General features: G+C 40.3%; 2 protein-coding genes, 1 long non-coding RNA gene and 1 other non-coding gene across 4 annotated transcripts in view; 2 read left to right on the top strand and 2 right to left on the bottom strand.

Moving 5' to 3' along the window:
• Positions 1-1172, top strand: part of LOC103508698 (condensin complex subunit 2) — a 16589-nt gene extending 15417 nt beyond the window's left edge. Inside the window, exon 9 of the mRNA XM_026823228.1 lies at positions 935-1172. Within this exon, the coding sequence (XP_026679029.1) occupies positions 935-1142 (208 nt within the window). The 3' untranslated portion in view covers positions 1143-1172. The remainder of the gene's footprint in view (positions 1-934) is intronic.
• Positions 377-448, top strand: Trnae-uuc. Its single transcript has one exon. It is a non-coding gene; the product is annotated as a tRNA-Glu (tRNA).
• A 428-nt stretch (positions 1173-1600) lies between the features above and the next one.
• On the bottom strand, positions 1601-11390 carry LOC103508697. The gene is made up of 7 exons (XM_026823225.1): positions 11375-11390; positions 9427-9645; positions 8608-8736; positions 7082-7357; positions 5576-5850; positions 2884-2962; positions 1601-2428 (listed from the first exon to the last, which is right to left on the bottom strand). The coding sequence occupies exons 1-7, from the start codon at positions 11388-11390 to the stop codon at positions 2187-2189; spliced, it is 1236 nt and encodes a 411-aa protein (XP_026679026.1). The 3' UTR covers positions 1601-2186.
• A 3573-nt stretch (positions 11391-14963) lies between these two features.
• LOC113467185 lies at positions 14964-15828 on the bottom strand. Its single transcript, XR_003391351.1, has 2 exons — positions 15644-15828; positions 14964-15149 (listed from the first exon to the last, which is right to left on the bottom strand). It is a non-coding gene; the product is annotated as an uncharacterized LOC113467185 (long non-coding RNA).
• Positions 15829-16973: the final 1145 nt, after the last annotated feature.

Raw genomic sequence — 16973 nt, 5'->3', positions numbered from 1 at the left:
TTTTTTTTTAACATTTATCCTTTAAATTACTACATGAGTTATACAACGAAACCAGACCAAATCACTAAGCAGAACACGTGTCTTGGGCTGCTTAGTGATTTGGTCTGGTTTCGTTGTATAACTCATGTAGTAATTTAAAGGATAAATGTTAAAAAAAAAAGAAAAGAAAAAAATAATAATTAAAAAATAAGTACATAATCCTAATTAACTTGGAGGTAGCGCGTCTACCTTATAAGCATTAAAATCCCATACATGTGAATGTGAAACAAACCAGTGTTTACGTAACCACGTTAAAATCCCATGCATGTGAATGTGAACTTCTCGTTTGTTTATAATAATTCTCGTTTTGTTTATATACGGCCCTCCCTACTCATCCTCCCATGTGGTCTAGTGGCTAGGATATCTGGCTTTCACCCAGAAGGCCCGGGTTCGATTCCCGGCATGGGAAAATTTTTGTTGATTTTTGTATTCAAGTTATGAGGCAAACGAAGGGAATTTCTAGTTTTTTAACCTGATTTTGTATTTTTGTTTCCGCGATAACTCTAGAATGGTTAGTCCTTTGTCATATTTATTTATTTGGACTCTTTTTTCCCAAGAGGTTTGGTAGATAGAACTGTAACTGCTAAGGTTTTATCGTCCGAAAGCGAAGAAAGAAGGAATGCAGGATAGGAGAAAGCCAGCCGTTCCGTTCGGAGAACGAACCTTATCTGCTCAGGAAAAAATCCGCCCCAGGCGGAAATCGATTATCGAACCAGCGACCGATCGCTTACAAGGCAGACGCGCTATTCCTCAAGCTAACTAGGTCGGTAACTCTTTTCTTTATTGATTATAATAATCTTGTATGTAAATATAATGTACACAAATGTAAGAATTTACAAAGGGCGAAATTATTGCCCAGGGCAACCTCTACCATTCAGCTCTGAATTTTCCACAGGTTCTTCCTACACAAGCGACTCTGTTTTGACTTCAAAGCTCTCCTGAGGAATACAGATCTGTTCAATGCTACATCCCGTATGCCTGTGACTGATCATAACCAGGTCTCGGGGGCTCTAGATGCAGAGGTAAGCCATAGGACTGGCCTGGTAAACAGGAGGGAGTGGGTTCAATCCCAGCCGAGACATGGAATTTTATCCTCAATATAATATGAGAATTTGAATACAATAATAGTAATAGCCTACTGCTGGAGTAAAGGGACTTTTTAGTCCTATATGAGCAGTATAAATAAGCACTATTATTGTTATTCTAACTTCTTGAACATATCCTTGTGAGACCGCTCGCTCTTGTTGTTCACCAGATCGGAGAGGATATTCGGGGAAACACCTTGAAAACAAGAAGAGGATGTGACGTAGACGAAGAAGAAAAAGAAGAAGAAGAAGAAGAAAATCTTTCCTTCCCACAGAATAAGGAAAGAAAAAAAGAAGAAGAATGTGACGAAGAATGGAAGAAACGGGGGCATGGTTAGCCCAGTGGTAACGCGCTTCCTTGCCATGCATATCTTGTGGTGATATGTATGTGCTCAGTGAATATCACAGTATTACAAAAACCTTGAAATTTTATTTTCCTACTACGGCTGGTATTATTGAAAATTCTTTCAGGGTCAGCCTTCACTTCGTCATTGCCTATTCAAGTAAATAATAATAATAATAAATACTAATTCGAGACCTTATAACTCCGATAAGTCAAATAACTAGATTGTTATATTTTTCCGATTTTGTTCCCTCCATCAAGAAATTATACCTAGGTCCATATCATGGTCCTTAATATACCAGAGCTGCAAGTATATAGATGTTTCATTATCACCTTTGCTTTTTTACTTTCCTTATCCTATAGGAAGGAAAGTAATGTAATCGGGTCAAAATTTCGATGGTCAGTTTTTAGTGCCAAAACACGTTTTTTTCTTCAATATAAAGCTGAACACGGTCAAAATTCGAGAGAATGCTCAAATTCAAACAAATCACTAGAGAGGGGTCATTTACAAAGTTACTTTTTTTCTAGCCCAATGTCCACTGTTCAATTCAATTAATTTATTTATTATTTAATAAAATAACAGATATACAAAGGTGTTTTTCCCAAGTCAGTACTGACTTCTAAGAAAAATATTGAAAAATAAATAAATAGCTTCGTAAGATGACCCTCTGTTAAACGTGTACGAGTATTTTATTAGGTTAACTTTCAGACATATCTCCTCAATTAAACAGTTGGGCTATATCACTAATGGCCAAATCTGTGGCCGCAGCTGCAGCAGACTTCCCATTAGCCGCTGCTCCAGCTGGCACAATCCGCGGCAATTCCTTAATGGTGGCCCGACATTTGAATAACTGGCCTACATTCTTCCCTATGATATTGGCGACTAACTTCTTGAACATATCCTTGTGAGACCGCTCGCTCTTGTTGTTCACCAGATCGGAGAGGATATTCGGGGAAACACCTTGAAAACAATAAGAGAATGTGACGTAGGCGAAGAAGAAGAAAAAAATCTTTCCTTCCCACAGGATAAGGAAAGTAAAAAAAAAGAAGAAGAATGTGACGAAGAATGGAGGAAATGGAAGAAACGGGGGCACGGTTACCCCAGTGGTAACGCGCTTCCTTACCATCCAGAAGGTCCCGGGTTCGAATACCACCATCGACAAAAAATTGCACTCGTTTTTCGATTGCAAATATTTCAGTGGGTTACTTCTGGTGTTCTCGTGTTGACCCAGCACCTGAATGGGAAGTCTTGTGTCTCTTATCGCTCGTCTGATGAGAGGCATACCACGGGATGGGCATGCTACGACACGAACCAAATGCGTCGTCTAATATGTAGCAGTTGTTTCATTGCTACGAAATAAAAACGGCGGTGAAACACTATTTAAAAATAAATAAATAAATAAATATTATTCTTACCACTATTAATCACAACTCCGTTGGTTTCTTTCGGAGCGGAATTTCTGAGCAAGACATGTGCAAGGATCGAGTCCAAACACTAATGGACGGGGGGTGGTTGCTCCAAATTTTCGGAGTCTGACCTATGGTAAAGGAGAAAAATGATGCTCGAGGGGGGGCCCTGAATACAGCCCTGTTATAAGTTATAGCCTATTTTAATCCAATTCCAGGCGCCTGTTAAAGGACATTCCGGCCAATATGCAACAGGACGTGACCGCGCCTGTCACCTTTTTCACCGTGCTCATTCTGGTCAATGAGAAATCCCTCAGTATGAGCGGAGAGAGCACTGAAGAAGTGACCATTCATGCCAGCACTGTGAATAAGGCCCCCCTCCCGGCCATGCCTGGACCTTCATCAGCCACACCGAGGTGAAAACATTGGGACCTACTGGAGGACAATCGATAACAGTTCGACAAAAATCGCTTTCAAAAGGGAGGGAAGAATCGATAATTTTTCAAAGAAAATCGTTTTATGGTTGGAAAAATTGATAACATTTCAGCGAAAATCTTTTTAAAGGGGGGGGGGGAAATGGATAATATTTCAACGAAAATCGTTTTAAAGGGGGGAAAATCGATAATACCTCCTAAACAATACTCATATTTCCGTATCCTTTTTTATTTAATTGTTGAGACAATAATGTCCTTTGTGAAAATTGCTTTTAATGTATGGTACAAATTTATGTTTCATTCCACGTAACTTTTCTGTATATAAAAAAAGTGTGTCTTTTCTTCCGGAAGTTTCTTTGTAAAATATATCAGTGGAGATTTTTCAAATGTATATATTTTTTTTTATCAAAAATCTATCAGTTATTTTTCCTTTCTTTAGAGGTTTGATAGAGGAAACTGTAACAACGGATGTCTTATCGTAAGTTATCGTCCCGAAATGGAATAGAGGAGGACAGGAAAGCCAGCCGTTTCGAGAACAAAATTAATCTGGTTAGGACAAAGTTTGCCCCGGGTGGGCATCAAACCTGCGACCTAGGGCTTACAAGGCAGGCTACCTTTCAAGCTAACTAGCCTGGTACTGAATTCTTCAAAGCTAACTTTGGGGGGAAAAAACACCAACAGAAAAAGAAAAAAAATCAATATTCAATAAATTAAAAACAAATGTACAAAAAATTCAATAATTTAATTTTTGATTAAAAAAAAACAATGCATAGGATAACATGAAACTTGTATTAAACACAACAGCGCCATCTAACATTCTCTTGTGAAAATAAAATGCGAGGGGTATCTTATAATGAAGGCTAAGATGCCAGAAGGGTTTAACTCTACTTCCAGAAGGGTTTAACCCTACTTTCAGAAGCAATTACATTGGTCAGTATTAAACTTTAGCTCTTAAACGCTTAAACTTCAATCTGTGACCCTGGCTATTAAACGTCATTTTTTTTTTTTTTAATTTAGATGCGCGAAATACTGCTCACCTGAAATACACGACACGGATTTGTATTATTTTATACATTGACGTTAAAATACCCCTTAAAAAAGAAAGGGGGGGACGAGTGTTTCACCGCCGTTTTTATGACTGCTACATTAGAAGCCTATGGTCTGTGTCGTAGTATGCCCATCCCGTAGTATGTCCCTCATCAGATGGGCACTAAACTAAGTAAGTACTGAGAAACTACCCAAATGGCTTGCCAAAGCGACAGAGCATAAAATTCACACAAAATTACAACATTATTTCTATTTGTTTCAAAATTAGTGTTTCCTCGAGATTTTATCCTAAACACTTAATATTCATTATGGGAACAGCTGGCTTTCTCTTATCCTTAGGTTTGACAGAGGGAACTTTAACTGCTATGGTCTTATCGTCCCGAAATCGAGGAGAGAAGGAAGACAGGATAGGAGAAAGCCAGCCGTTCCGAGAACGAACATTATCCCATCAGGATAAAATCCGCCCCGGGCGGGAATCGAACCCGCGGCCTAGCGCTTACAAGGCAGAGGCACTACCAACTAAGCTAACTAGGCTGGCTGTTTCAAAATGAGTGTTTCCTCGAGATTTTAACTTAAACACTTAAGATTCATTATGGGAACGGCTGGCTTTCTCTTATCCTTTCTTCTCTCTTCAATTTTGGGACGATAAGACCTTAGCACTTACAGTTCAATCTATCAAAACCTCTATCTTCCTTCTCTCTTCGCTTTCGGGACGATAAGACCTTAGCACTTACAGTTCAATCTATCAAAACCTCTATCTTCCTTCTCTCTTCGCTTTCGGGACGATAAGACCTCCATAGTTACGTACAGTTCCCTCTGTCAAACCACTGACTGACCTTTTCTTACAGAATAAACCTGAGTATCCGGACTGTTTAGAGTTGCTGCAAGTGAATTTTTGGAGAAACTAAGGAGGTTGAAATACAAAAGTGAGGGTGCTGTAGCGGAAGCCGTCTGAGTGTGGCATGATGATCATGTCCAAGTTTATAATAATAGTGCTTATTTATACTGCTCGCATAGGACTGAAAAGTCCCTTTACTCCAGCAGTAGGCTACTACTATTATTGTGGTCAAATTCTCAAATTATATTGAGGATAAAATTCCACACCTCGGCTGAGATTGAACCCACGCCCTCCTGTTTACCAGGCGAGCGCCTTGACCACTACACCACCGAGGCAGGGTTCCATATTAGGTTCCATCAAGGTCCGGGGATAGCAGCTAAACTTCATACACAAAAAGCCTACTCATAGGCTTAGGTGTAGGGGCAAACAGGGCTAAAGGATGGTTTAAGCTTCTACGAAACCACTCACCTAATTCAGACAAGCTCTCCAGTCTATTGGGCTGCGGGTTGGGGGTCTCAATGTTCATCGTATCGTCGTCACCTCCACCAGCACCTCCAGTGCCTATCAGGAGATCTCGTATCACCTCCATGTACTCTCGCTGCATCATGAGAACGATCACCTCGTCCACTGCCTCCTCCCTTTCTGCTGCTTCACTGGCTGTGGAAATGGAAGAGGATTTTTTCAAATATGTAGGTATAAATACTCGTAACTTACGCCCAGGTGGTGGACTACTGAGACAAATAATAACAACTTTGAAATAAATGTTCTTCTTTTGAATCCCGAATAAATACTTATTATTTAACCCAAACTCTCAAAAGTAGTTGTTTTTCCGGAGACTGTTTGACCCGATGTCTCTAATGGTAGTTATTCACACAAAGTCTGGAAAAGTAGTTATTCTAGAAAGCACAGTGCAGGGTCGTGGTTATGTATCAGGTTGGGTTGGGTTCGGACTGGTTGAGATATGACATTGTTTCTACAGTTTGGCATGGGAGTGGTAACTTAGCAACTTACCACTCCTATGATAAACTGTAGAAACAAAAAGTCCGAACCTAACCCAACCCCGTACATAACGCACAAAGTTGGACTGGGCTTGGAAGCTGGCTGTCCCATTGTTGAGTGTTATGAGGGCTTCGTGGAGGCAGTTGATTTGGAGCTGGCTCAGTTGGGCCGAGCAGGATAGGAGAACGTTCAGGATGGTGTCGAAGAACGGTGTGAGAAGGGAGGGGTGGCGGGAAGCCAGTTTGACGATCAGAACGATCACCTCGTCCACTGCCTCCTCCCTTTCTGCTGCTTCACTGGCTGTGGAAATGGAAGAGGATTTTTTCAAATATGTAGGTAAGTTACGAGTATTTAACTCGTAACTTACGCCCAGGTGGTGGACTACTGAGACAAATAATAATAACTTTGAAATAAATGTTCTTCTTTTGAATCCCGAATAAATACTTATTATTTAACCCGAACTCTCAAAAGTAGTTGTTTTCCGGAGACTGTTTGACCCGACGTCTCTTATGGTAGTTATTCACACAAAGTCTGGAAAAGTAGGTATTCTAGAAATCACAGTGCAGGGAGGAAGAAGATTTTCATTACCACCGCAACCCTTAGGTCGTGGTTATGTATCGGGTTGGGTTGGGTTCGGACTGGTTGAGACATGACATTGTTTCTACAGTTTGGCATGGGAGTGGTAACTTAGCAACTTACCAATCCCATGATAAACTGTAGAAACAAAAAGTCCGAACCTAACCCAACCCGGTACATAACCACGACCTTATTGTTGAGAGTGGTGGAACCAATAACCAATCACTTCTTTCTTCCTGCCCCTGTCCCTTTTACCTTTGGGATCTGACGGTTCCCCTTGAGCCATCAACACACACCGACCGGATTTACTTACCTTGTTCTAAATGCTGTCGTTCCGTCAGACTCTCCCACTTGGCATTGATTCGCTGATACATATGTGTGCTGAAGTACCCCATGAACGGCAAGAGTACATTATCTTGCGCCTCCCCAGGGGGACAATGCACGACATAGGGCCGTACAAAGTGGCGCACCAGGGCGCGCATGCGGAAGTTTGGCAGGCGGCCAATGTCGGAGAAGAGGTTCTCGTGAATGGCTCGGCTGAACTCGGGAATCGAGTAGACTTCGGCCGTCATCGTGCGAACCACGAAACCTGAGGGAGAGATAAAAAGGGGTTCTTAGTTTCTCATTTCTCAGGACTTGAGATTCCGGCCCCAAGCGCGCAATGTAAATTTGCAGCGAATTTGACCAAAATTTGAAAATTGGCAGTTTGATTTTTGGGAAATGGGTAAAAAATTTCTAACTTTCGGCCGACTCTCCCACTTGGCATTGATTCGCTGATACATATGTGTGCTGAAGTACCCCATGAACGGCAAGAGTACATTATCTTGCGCCTCCCCCGGGGGACAATGCACGACATACGGCCGTACAAAGTGGCGCACCAGGGCGCGCATGCGGAAGTTTGGGAGGCGGCCAATGTCGGAGAAGAGGTTCTCGTGAATGGCTCGGCTGAACTCGGGAATCGAATAGACTTCGGCCGTCATCGTGCGAACCACGAAACCTGAGGGAGAGACAAAAAGGGGTTCTTAGTTTCCAATTTCTCAGGACTTGAATTTTAAGCCCGTCTAACACAAAAACTACACATTTCTCGAGCTTCAGCCCAGAGACACTTTTGATCTAAACCCTGAAAAGAACCTGTATGCAAAATTTCAGCAAGTTTGAATTTTAAAAAAATTGGCAAAATTTCGTAAACTTCAAACCCGTCTAGCGCAAGAACTGTACATTTCTCGAGCTTCGGTCCATAGACACTTTTGATCTGCACCCTCAATAGAATCTCTTTGCAAAATTTCAGCTCACTTGAACGAAATTTGAAAAATTGGCATATTTTCACAAACTTTAACCCTGTCTAGCGCAAAAAATGTTCATTTTTCGAGTCTCGGCCCATAGACCCTTTGATCTACACCCTGAAAAGAACTTCTTTGCAAAATTTCAGCTAATTTGATCAAAGTTTGAATTTTGAAAAATTGGCAAAATTTCGTAAACTTCAAACCCGTCTAGCGCAAGAACTGTACATTTCTCAAGCTTCGGCCCATAGACACTTTTGATCTGCACCCTAAATAGAATCTCTTTGCAAAATTTCAGCTCATTTGAACGAAATTTGAAAAATTGGCTTATTTTCACAAACTTTAACCCTGTCTAGCGCAAAAACTGTACATTTTTCGAGCTTCGGCCCATTGACACTTTTGATCTACACCCTGAAACGAACCTTTGTGCAAAATTCGACCTAATTTTAGCAAAGTTAAAACAATTAAAATTAATAAATAAATAATCTTACCTAATATAATACCTAATTGACCTAATTTTAGCAATGTTAAAATTCATATAAAAAAGTAAAAATCTTACCCAATATAATAAACAGGTTCTCATACAGACTATTCATGAAGGCTTGCATGTGATAAAGGGGACTCTTGTCTTCAATGAGATCGGAATTGTCTTCCCCACTGCTTGGGGGATTACCGAAATACTGCTCACCTGAAATACACGACACGGATTTGTATTATTTTATACATTGACGTTAAAATACCCCTTAAAAAAGAAAGGGGGGACGAGTGTTTCACCGCCGTTTTTATGACTGCTACATTAGAAGCATAATATGGTCTGTGTCGTAGTATGGCCATTATTATGTTAAGGCGGTCTCTTCCTGATCCCTTGTGTGCCGCGTCCATTTTAATTTAGGACTATTGCACTCCCGTAGTATGTCCCTCATCAGATGGGAGATAGGAGACAGGAGAAACAATAGATCCCATTTAGGGGCTGGGTCAACACGAGAACACCAGAAAGTAACCTGTTGAAATATTTGCAATCGAAACAAGAGTACAAATTTTCGTCAACAGTGGGATTCTGACCATGGATGGAAAAACGAGGGGTTAGGTTAGACCAGTGGTTCTCAAACTTTTTTGCATGGCGCCCCCTTTGGGCATATTCTCATTTTTTCACCCCCCCCCTACCTTACACAACCCCTCGGTATATTATTTTTATGGTTAGGGTTAGCTGTTCTCCTCCCTGTTTATAGTCCCACAGCCAGACGCTAGTCTTCTCTCTGTTTAACGTCCCCTAGCCAGACTACTTCATCAGTTAAGCTTGTAGGGCACAGGGTACCGTGTCTTGTAAGCACTAAGCCACGGGTTCCGTCCGCACCCAGGGACAAAGTCTCAAAAAAACCCACCTGGTCTTCCTGGGTGGGCGCCAAATTCAGCCCAACAAACTCAATAAAACTCTCCACACTGGCAAACACACTTCCCGTCATGGACACCCAAATCTGAGCCGTGCTGTTCACGTCCAGTAGAGACCGCACAAAGTTGGACTGGGCTTGGAAGCTGGCTGTCCCATTGTTGAGTGTTATGAGGGCTTCGTGGAGGCAGTTGATTTGTTTGAGAACCGCTGGAGGGGAAAGAATATTATGGTAAGTTGGGAGATCATAGAATAAATGTAAATGCAGTTTCTTTGTGTTATTATATCACAACTTTGGTGCTCACTGCAGCATTGTGGATTTTTCCCAATATCTCAATAATCCTAACATCCAATGTTTACCTACCGTGCTGGCACCGGTCGCTATCCGCATTTATATGTCATAGCTACTCATTTTCCCCACGAGGCTGAGTGGGCCCCGCAACAGCCAGTCACGGAGTCAATCATTTGCTTGATACAAATTTCTTGACCCCGCCGGGAATCGAACCCGGGTCTCCTGCGTGCAAGGCGATGCAGTGACCACTACGCCATGGGAGCTGACGAGAGATCATAAAATAGAAAATACCTTGTTTATACTATCAGAATGAGATTGAAAAGTCCGTTTGCTCCCGTAGTCTAAACAAGATCTTATATATTTCATAGGTAGAGTTTACAAATATGTAAATAGAATAGAATAGAATAGAATATACCTTGTTTATCCTGCCCGAATAGGACTGAAAAGTCCCTTTACCCCAGCAGTCTAAACAAGGTCTCGTATATTTGATGGGTTAAAGAATAATACATACAACTAACAATTCAGTAAAAAGACCTTGCTTAACTAGAAAAAAAAGAAAAGGTAAATGTAAATTAATGGGTGGTAAATATGACCTTGATTAAATTTTAAAAAAATAGCTCCTTCTAGCGGCTCCTCACGGTCAGACAGTCTGAAGGTGAGAGGCCATGGCCAGCATTATAAGTAGAATAGAATATAGCTTGTTTATCCTGCTGAGTTACAACTGAAAAGTTCCTTTACCCCGGCCGTCTAAACAAGGTCTTATGTATTTGGCACAGAATTTCTTTTTCAAGTTGAATGGAGCAGTTGCAAATGGGTAAAAAATATAAATAAATGGTCAATTCCTATGTAAAAAGTTGGGAAAAATCCAAATCTGAGATCAAAACTTCGAAAAAATAACTGTAAAAGGACGGAGCTTTTGCTCGGGACATTTGATGTGACGTCATCGCCTACGGGAGCGTATGCCGTGACGTCAAAGTTCACGATTTACCGGCATTTTTTTAATCGATTTATCTCGGGATCTAGAAGTCGTAGAAGAAAAAGAAAAATTCCGTTGGTCCTCATTTTTCCTGCTCTATGACTTTGAAACATCACCCAAGTAAGCGCAACTGATCTATTATGTAAGCTCTATGATGCATGCATTACTGTATTACAGTCATGATACTCAGTAAGTACCTACCTACATAATATGTATGTAGGTCTAGTAATCCAGGCATGTAGGTACCTGATGTTATAGGTGCGAATATATGTAGGTATTAGATTCCTGAGCTTTTCAGGCCTTTAATATGTACTCGTATTAGGCACATAATTATGACCTACACATCATAGGCTGGCGTGAATAAAGTAGGTAGATGAAACCTATAGTTATATAAAAATGTACATATCTACCTACCTACTTACGTAGGCTAGTCAACTCTGGTGCGTAATATACGAAACGGCTGCATTAGAATCATATTAGATTTAGATCCTGCAAGATAGGGTGAGTAAAATAGAATATTAATATATCTTTATTTTATTATTATTATTTTTTTATTTATTTTTTTTTACCAATGATTAATACAGAAAATTTATACTGCAAGAGTAGGTTACATTTTTTTTTTTTTGCAATTGAAAAAGAGTGCAAATTTTTGTTGATGGTGGGCATCAAACCTGGGACCATCTGCATGGCAGACAAGTGCATTTATGACTGGGCTAACTATGCCCCCAAATGTAAACAAAACGTTTACTTCCCTTAAAATGTATCATGATGTCAGAACAAACTGATTTACTGGTCCATTTTCAAGTGGCCTGTCTGGTTTTCTACTTTCACACTTCTTATCTTTTAACATCTATCATCCTCGGTGGTATAGTGGTCAAGACGGTCGCCTGGCAAACAGGAGGGCGTGGGTTCAATCCCAGCCGAGGTGTGAAATTTTATCCTGAAAATAATTTGAGAGTTTGACCACAATAATTGTAGTAGCCTACCAATGGAGTAAAGTGACTTTTCAGTCCTATGCGAGCAGTATAAAAAGCACTCTTCTTATTATCCTATCAAACAAATCCCTATATTTTTTCTTACCTTTTCCCCACAGGCGTGGCAACCAAATCCGTCATAGACCTGTACAAGCCCCTGTCCGCGTTTCTCAAGAACTACACCCAACTGCTCACCGGCCTCTTCTCTCCCGACTCTGCCCTTCCCTCTCACTTCACCTCTCTCCTGGAAATCCTGCTCGTACTTCTGCAAGCCAAGTCTCTGAGTAGCGACCAGTGGCGGCATTACCAGAGTAAAAAGATTACTGAAATATGGAAACTGATTGCAAAGGAGGTACTTAGCAAATAAATTGTGAATAATCTCTGCTTAACCACAAGAAAGTACTAGTTGTGGTTTTTTTAGACTGTCAGATTAGAACAAATTGTTCCACTATACCTACCTTTATTACTATTGACCAGCGACGCGCTGCTCTGACTAGGTTTAGCTTTTCCGCTATGTTCACCAGTTTGAGAACCGCTGGAGGGGAAAGAATATTATGGTAAGTTGGGAGATCATAGAATAAATGTAAATGCAGTTTCTTTGTGTTATTATATCACAACTTTGGTGCTCACTGCAGCATTGTGGATTTTTCCCAATATCTCAATAATCCTAACATCCAATGTTTACCTACCGTGCTGGCACCGGTCGCTATCCGCATTTATATGTCATAGCTACTCATTTTCCCCACGAGGCTGAGTGGGCCCCGCAACAGCCAGTCACGGAGTCAATCATTTGCTTGATACAAATTTCTTGACCCCGCCGGGAATCGAACCTGATGAGGTTCTGACTACACGACACCAGGATATACCTTTCCATCCCCGCCACCAGCTCTGGTGCCTTGCTCAACTCCGTGTGTTTGAATAGCGCTGCGAACGTCATATACACGTTGTCCAGAACCAGGAGAGACTTGGCTTGCAGAAGTACGAGCAGGATTTCCAGGAGAGAGGTGAAGTGAGAGGGAAGGGCAGAGTCGGGAGAGAAGAGGCCGGTCAGCAGTTGGGTGTAGTTCTTGAGAAACGCTGACAGGGGCTTGTACAGGTCTATGACGGATTTGGTTGCCACGCCTGTGGGGAAAAGGTAAGAAATAATATAGGGATTTGTTTGATAGGATAATAATAAGAGTGCTTATTTATACAGCTCGCATAGGACTGAAAAGTCCCTTTACTCCATTGGTAGGCTACTACTATTATTGTGGTCAAACTCTCAAATTATTTTCAGGATAAAATTTCACACCTCGGCTGGGATTGAACCCACGCCCTCCTGTTTGCCAGGCTACGCCTGTGGGGGAAAAGGTAAGAAAAAATATAGGGATTTGTTTGATAGGATAATAATAATAATAAGAAGAGTGCTTTTTATACTGCTCGCATAGGACTGAAAAGTCCCTTTACTCCATTGGTAGGCTACTACTATTTTCGTGGTCAAACTCTCAAATTATTTTGAGGATAAAATTTCACACCTCGGCTGGGATTGAACCCACGCCCTCCTGTTTGCCAGGCGACCGTCTTGACCACTATACCAAGTGATCTCCAACAACTGTTCTAATTTAAAGAGTATAAATGAAGGACACTCTGCTTGTAAGCTTGTTCTAATAGGAAGGTTTATTTTTGACTGGTTGTACCAATTTTTTTATGAAAAACTCGTGCTTTGCATCTTCAAATTGATTTCTTCTTTACTTTTCTTGTCATGTGAAGAGATTGACCGCACAGATGCCAAATAAACCATGTGGAACATAGTCTTGATTTGTAATGTAGTAATCAAATTACATAACAACATGATTTTCCAACAGCAACGAAGAATTGTTTTTAGATTACTTGGTTAAACAGCTTTTCCCCCCTCCTATTTTGTTCAGAATTGTTTTGGTTTGTCTTATTATATGTTGGTACCCTAATATTATTATTTTATTTTAGCTTCACAGAATGACAGAATCTTTACTGCCTCAAATTTCTTTTTTACTGACATCCTGTGTTTCCATTTGTATTACAGAAAAAGGCCTTGGAGTCCATCAACTCCAGACTTGCCTTGGTGATGAAATCCGGAAAGTATGTCCTTGGCTACAAGCAGACGCTCAAAACCTTGAGACAGGGCAAAGCCAAGTTGATCATCATTGCCAACAACACCCCTCCCCTAAGGTGAGACTGAGAAGTAGACCAGAAGTGTTTAGTTTTGGTCTATGGAGTAGTCTCTAGCTGAAAATGTTAGAGCAAGCTTGCCACTGTGCCAGATTGGGGGCATTGTGTTGATTTCCTTGATGTGAAGACATATTATTGTCCCAGGTAACATTTTGTGTCAGAAGATGTAGTAGCCCATAAATGTGAGAGAGGAAAAAAAGGAGAGAATAAATGGTTTTCTTGTTGAAACATACTGTAATTCCCTCTAAGTCTGTGGCTTTAAAATAACCCACAAAACTTTGAACACAAACACTTTGCTGTTCTAATAGAACCTACTCAAATATGAGACTAAGTAAATAAACTAAAAAAAAATCTTATTTATGTTATTGCATGTTAGAAACCAAGGCCATATGTGGAATACTGAAATCATGCAAAAGAAATGATTCATTTTGGAAACTTGGATTTTGGCTTTGAATTTTAGTGTTTGGTTGTGATGGTAAATGATGAGCCTTCCAGAATGTTAAATAATTCTTGATAGGGATTGCCGTCTGAAACAAACATGAAGCTATGCCATTCTTCTGATACCACACAATCAAATACTTGTCATCTGGTTCTAATGTTGATAGAAAAGAAAAAAGGAACAAATTGGAAAGAGAGAGAGACATTATTTTTCTATTATTATTATTTAGGTCTCTAAAATTATCCTTTAATTAACTGATCCACTAGTTAGGACACCTTTTATGATTTCATTTGTGGGTTTGAGTAGTTCAGAACATTGTATTGTATAATATGTCTGGGTTCTGGCACATGATGAGCCTTTATGAATGATTAAAAATTCTTGATAGGGATTGCCGTCTGAAACAAACATGAAGCAACATCATTCTTCTGATACCACACAACCTAATGCATAATGCTAAAACAAAAGAGAACTTAGGTAAAGGTCAATTAGAAATTAACTTGAAGTTCAAGGTTATAAGTCAATGTTGAAATGATATCTTGCATTTTATTAAACTGTGTGTTTTTTTTTTTTTTTTTTTTTTTTTTTTAAGCCACCAAAATTTACCTGTTTCCATAAATAATACAATACATACCAGTGTGTCTCACAATGTGATTGAACTCTCTGCACTGCACCAAGAACAAGCCACACTGTGCACACAGTGGTGAATTATCCTTGAAATCTTCAATTTTCCGATATGCATCAAGACGGACCTCTTGCGAAACCATGGGGTCCAGCGTTAACTGAATCAAATTAGCTAGTACATTGGATGTGCTGGGAATGTCTTGTTGCTCCATAACTGATTGTAGTCTGCAATGAAAGATTGACAAATGATTCTGTATGAGTTTCTTTGGATTTAATTATTTTTCTTGAGGGAAAAAAATGATATCCTAACCCTGCAACAGTTATGGATTACTGTGAGGACTTGAGTCATTTAAGTTCCTATCTATTCTAGTAGAATCAAAGTTTGAAACCCCTTTAAGGCACTTGTGCAGAAGTCATGTCAGTGGAAGATTCCTACCAAAGGAACTGGCACAAACAAGCAGTGACCAGTGTTATAATAGGGTTAGGTTAAACACAAAGAGGAGTTTTCACAATAGAGCAGTGATTAGTGTTATTGTAGGGTTAGGTTAAATACAAAAAGGAGCTTTCTTTTCCACTGTCATGGCTTCTGCATAATTACCCACCTTAAAAAGCAACACAAAGTTTCTCAATCAAATTTTGAGACACTAGACATGACAACACCCCCTAACCCTTGGCAACATGTGACGGGGGAAGTTATTTCATCACTTTTTTTACCTTACCTTACAACAATCTCAACAGTACTAACACAGCTTCTTCAGGTCACTTGAAAATGTGTCACATTAAATTTTATACACTGTACATAACCACAGGTTTTAAGCACACCTCAAGCAGCTACTGATAGTAACATGGAATGTGAGAAATCTGGAAGAGGTAAGGCAGACACACCACTTGTAACTGGGCAATACCAAACAATGGAAAAAGAGTAGGTGCAGGGCCATTCAAGCAAAGTAAAAAGAGCAAGGTCTTTTCTGTCAAACCTTGGATTTGAACCCGGGATATTTGCACAGCAAGCTAGTGTTTTACCACTGTGGATTAAAAAGGGGTAGCATCCCTGACGCTTTACGAAGCATAGACATCGACGAAGTAAAAACAGAGCCGATAGAGCGATGTGAGAACGCTCCGAGACGTCCCGGAGATCGTGTAAACAGGGACGTTTCTCTGTGACAGTGATGTTACGCGTACGATTATAGTCGTATTTGTACGACTTTTTCACCCTATTGTACGACGTACGACTGAGAGGTCCTGTCGTACGCCAAAAGTACGACTTTTTGAAGATTCTATGATATCGTAAAAAAATCACTTTCTGGGAGGGAAAACTTCAAAACACATGCAATAGAACAACGGAAAAAATCGTTTTTTTTTTTTACTTGGCGACTGATGAAGGTATCGATAATAGTGGCCACATTGCATGTATCTTCTGTAGGTGTATTTTATTAGTGAAACAAAACTGGATCAAACATGGCTGAACAATGAGATTGTGAGATTTCGCTGATATTTACGTCCCAGCGGATCTCATTGGTTTCAAGTCCTTGAAAAAAAAGAACCCCCTGTATGATCGAACCCGAGAGGCTAGTGCTTCTTACTAAGCCATTATTATATTTATCTATTATTATTGATTAGAGGAGCTTTAACATCATAGGTTATATCGTCCTAGAATTGCGTTGGTGCTTTGTGGGGCTCTTCTTTGTGAGAAAAGTCCCTTCTAGGCGGGAATCGAACTGCATCTGTGATAGGTAATGGTCCTCAGAGTCCAATGTGGCTTATGTGTATCTAGAGAGTGTTCCTATGTTTTGATTTCAAAGGGATGAGATGTTCGCGCTAGAATGTATGAGTGTACGTAATTTTGTGTGTACAATACGACTTTTCAACAGGTTTGGTTACAGATGATTGTACCCAGTCTGGCGACCGCTGCTCTGTGACCGACTTGCCAACCGTTCTTGTCACGCCCGGTGAATGTGTGTGTATTCCTCAATTCTCTCGTATTATTTTTAGGGTTTGTTCGATATTACGCCTGTGACGCGCTTCGGAGAAATTATTCTTTAAAGCTGA

The sequence above is a fragment of the Diaphorina citri genome, unplaced genomic scaffold (assembly GCF_000475195.1).
Source record: "Diaphorina citri unplaced genomic scaffold, Diaci psyllid genome assembly version 1.1 scaffold425, whole genome shotgun sequence".
Lineage (NCBI taxonomy): Eukaryota > Metazoa > Arthropoda > Insecta > Hemiptera > Psyllidae > Diaphorina > Diaphorina citri.
The sequence above is the reverse complement of the archived record's forward strand: the minus strand, read 5'-3'. Positions and strand labels throughout refer to the sequence as shown.

Bases quoted from the DNA above. Each gene is read 5' to 3' on its own strand.
- LOC103508697 (XM_026823225.1), bottom strand. The intron at 8,737-9,426 runs GTTTTTTTGAGA...CGTGTATTTCAG, and splicing joins CACCCAGGAAGACCAGGTGG to GTGAGCAGTATTTCGGTAAT. The intron at 5,851-7,081 runs GTAAGTAAATCC...CCATTTCCACAG, and splicing joins ACGACAGCATTTAGAACAAG to CCAGTGAAGCAGCAGAAAGG.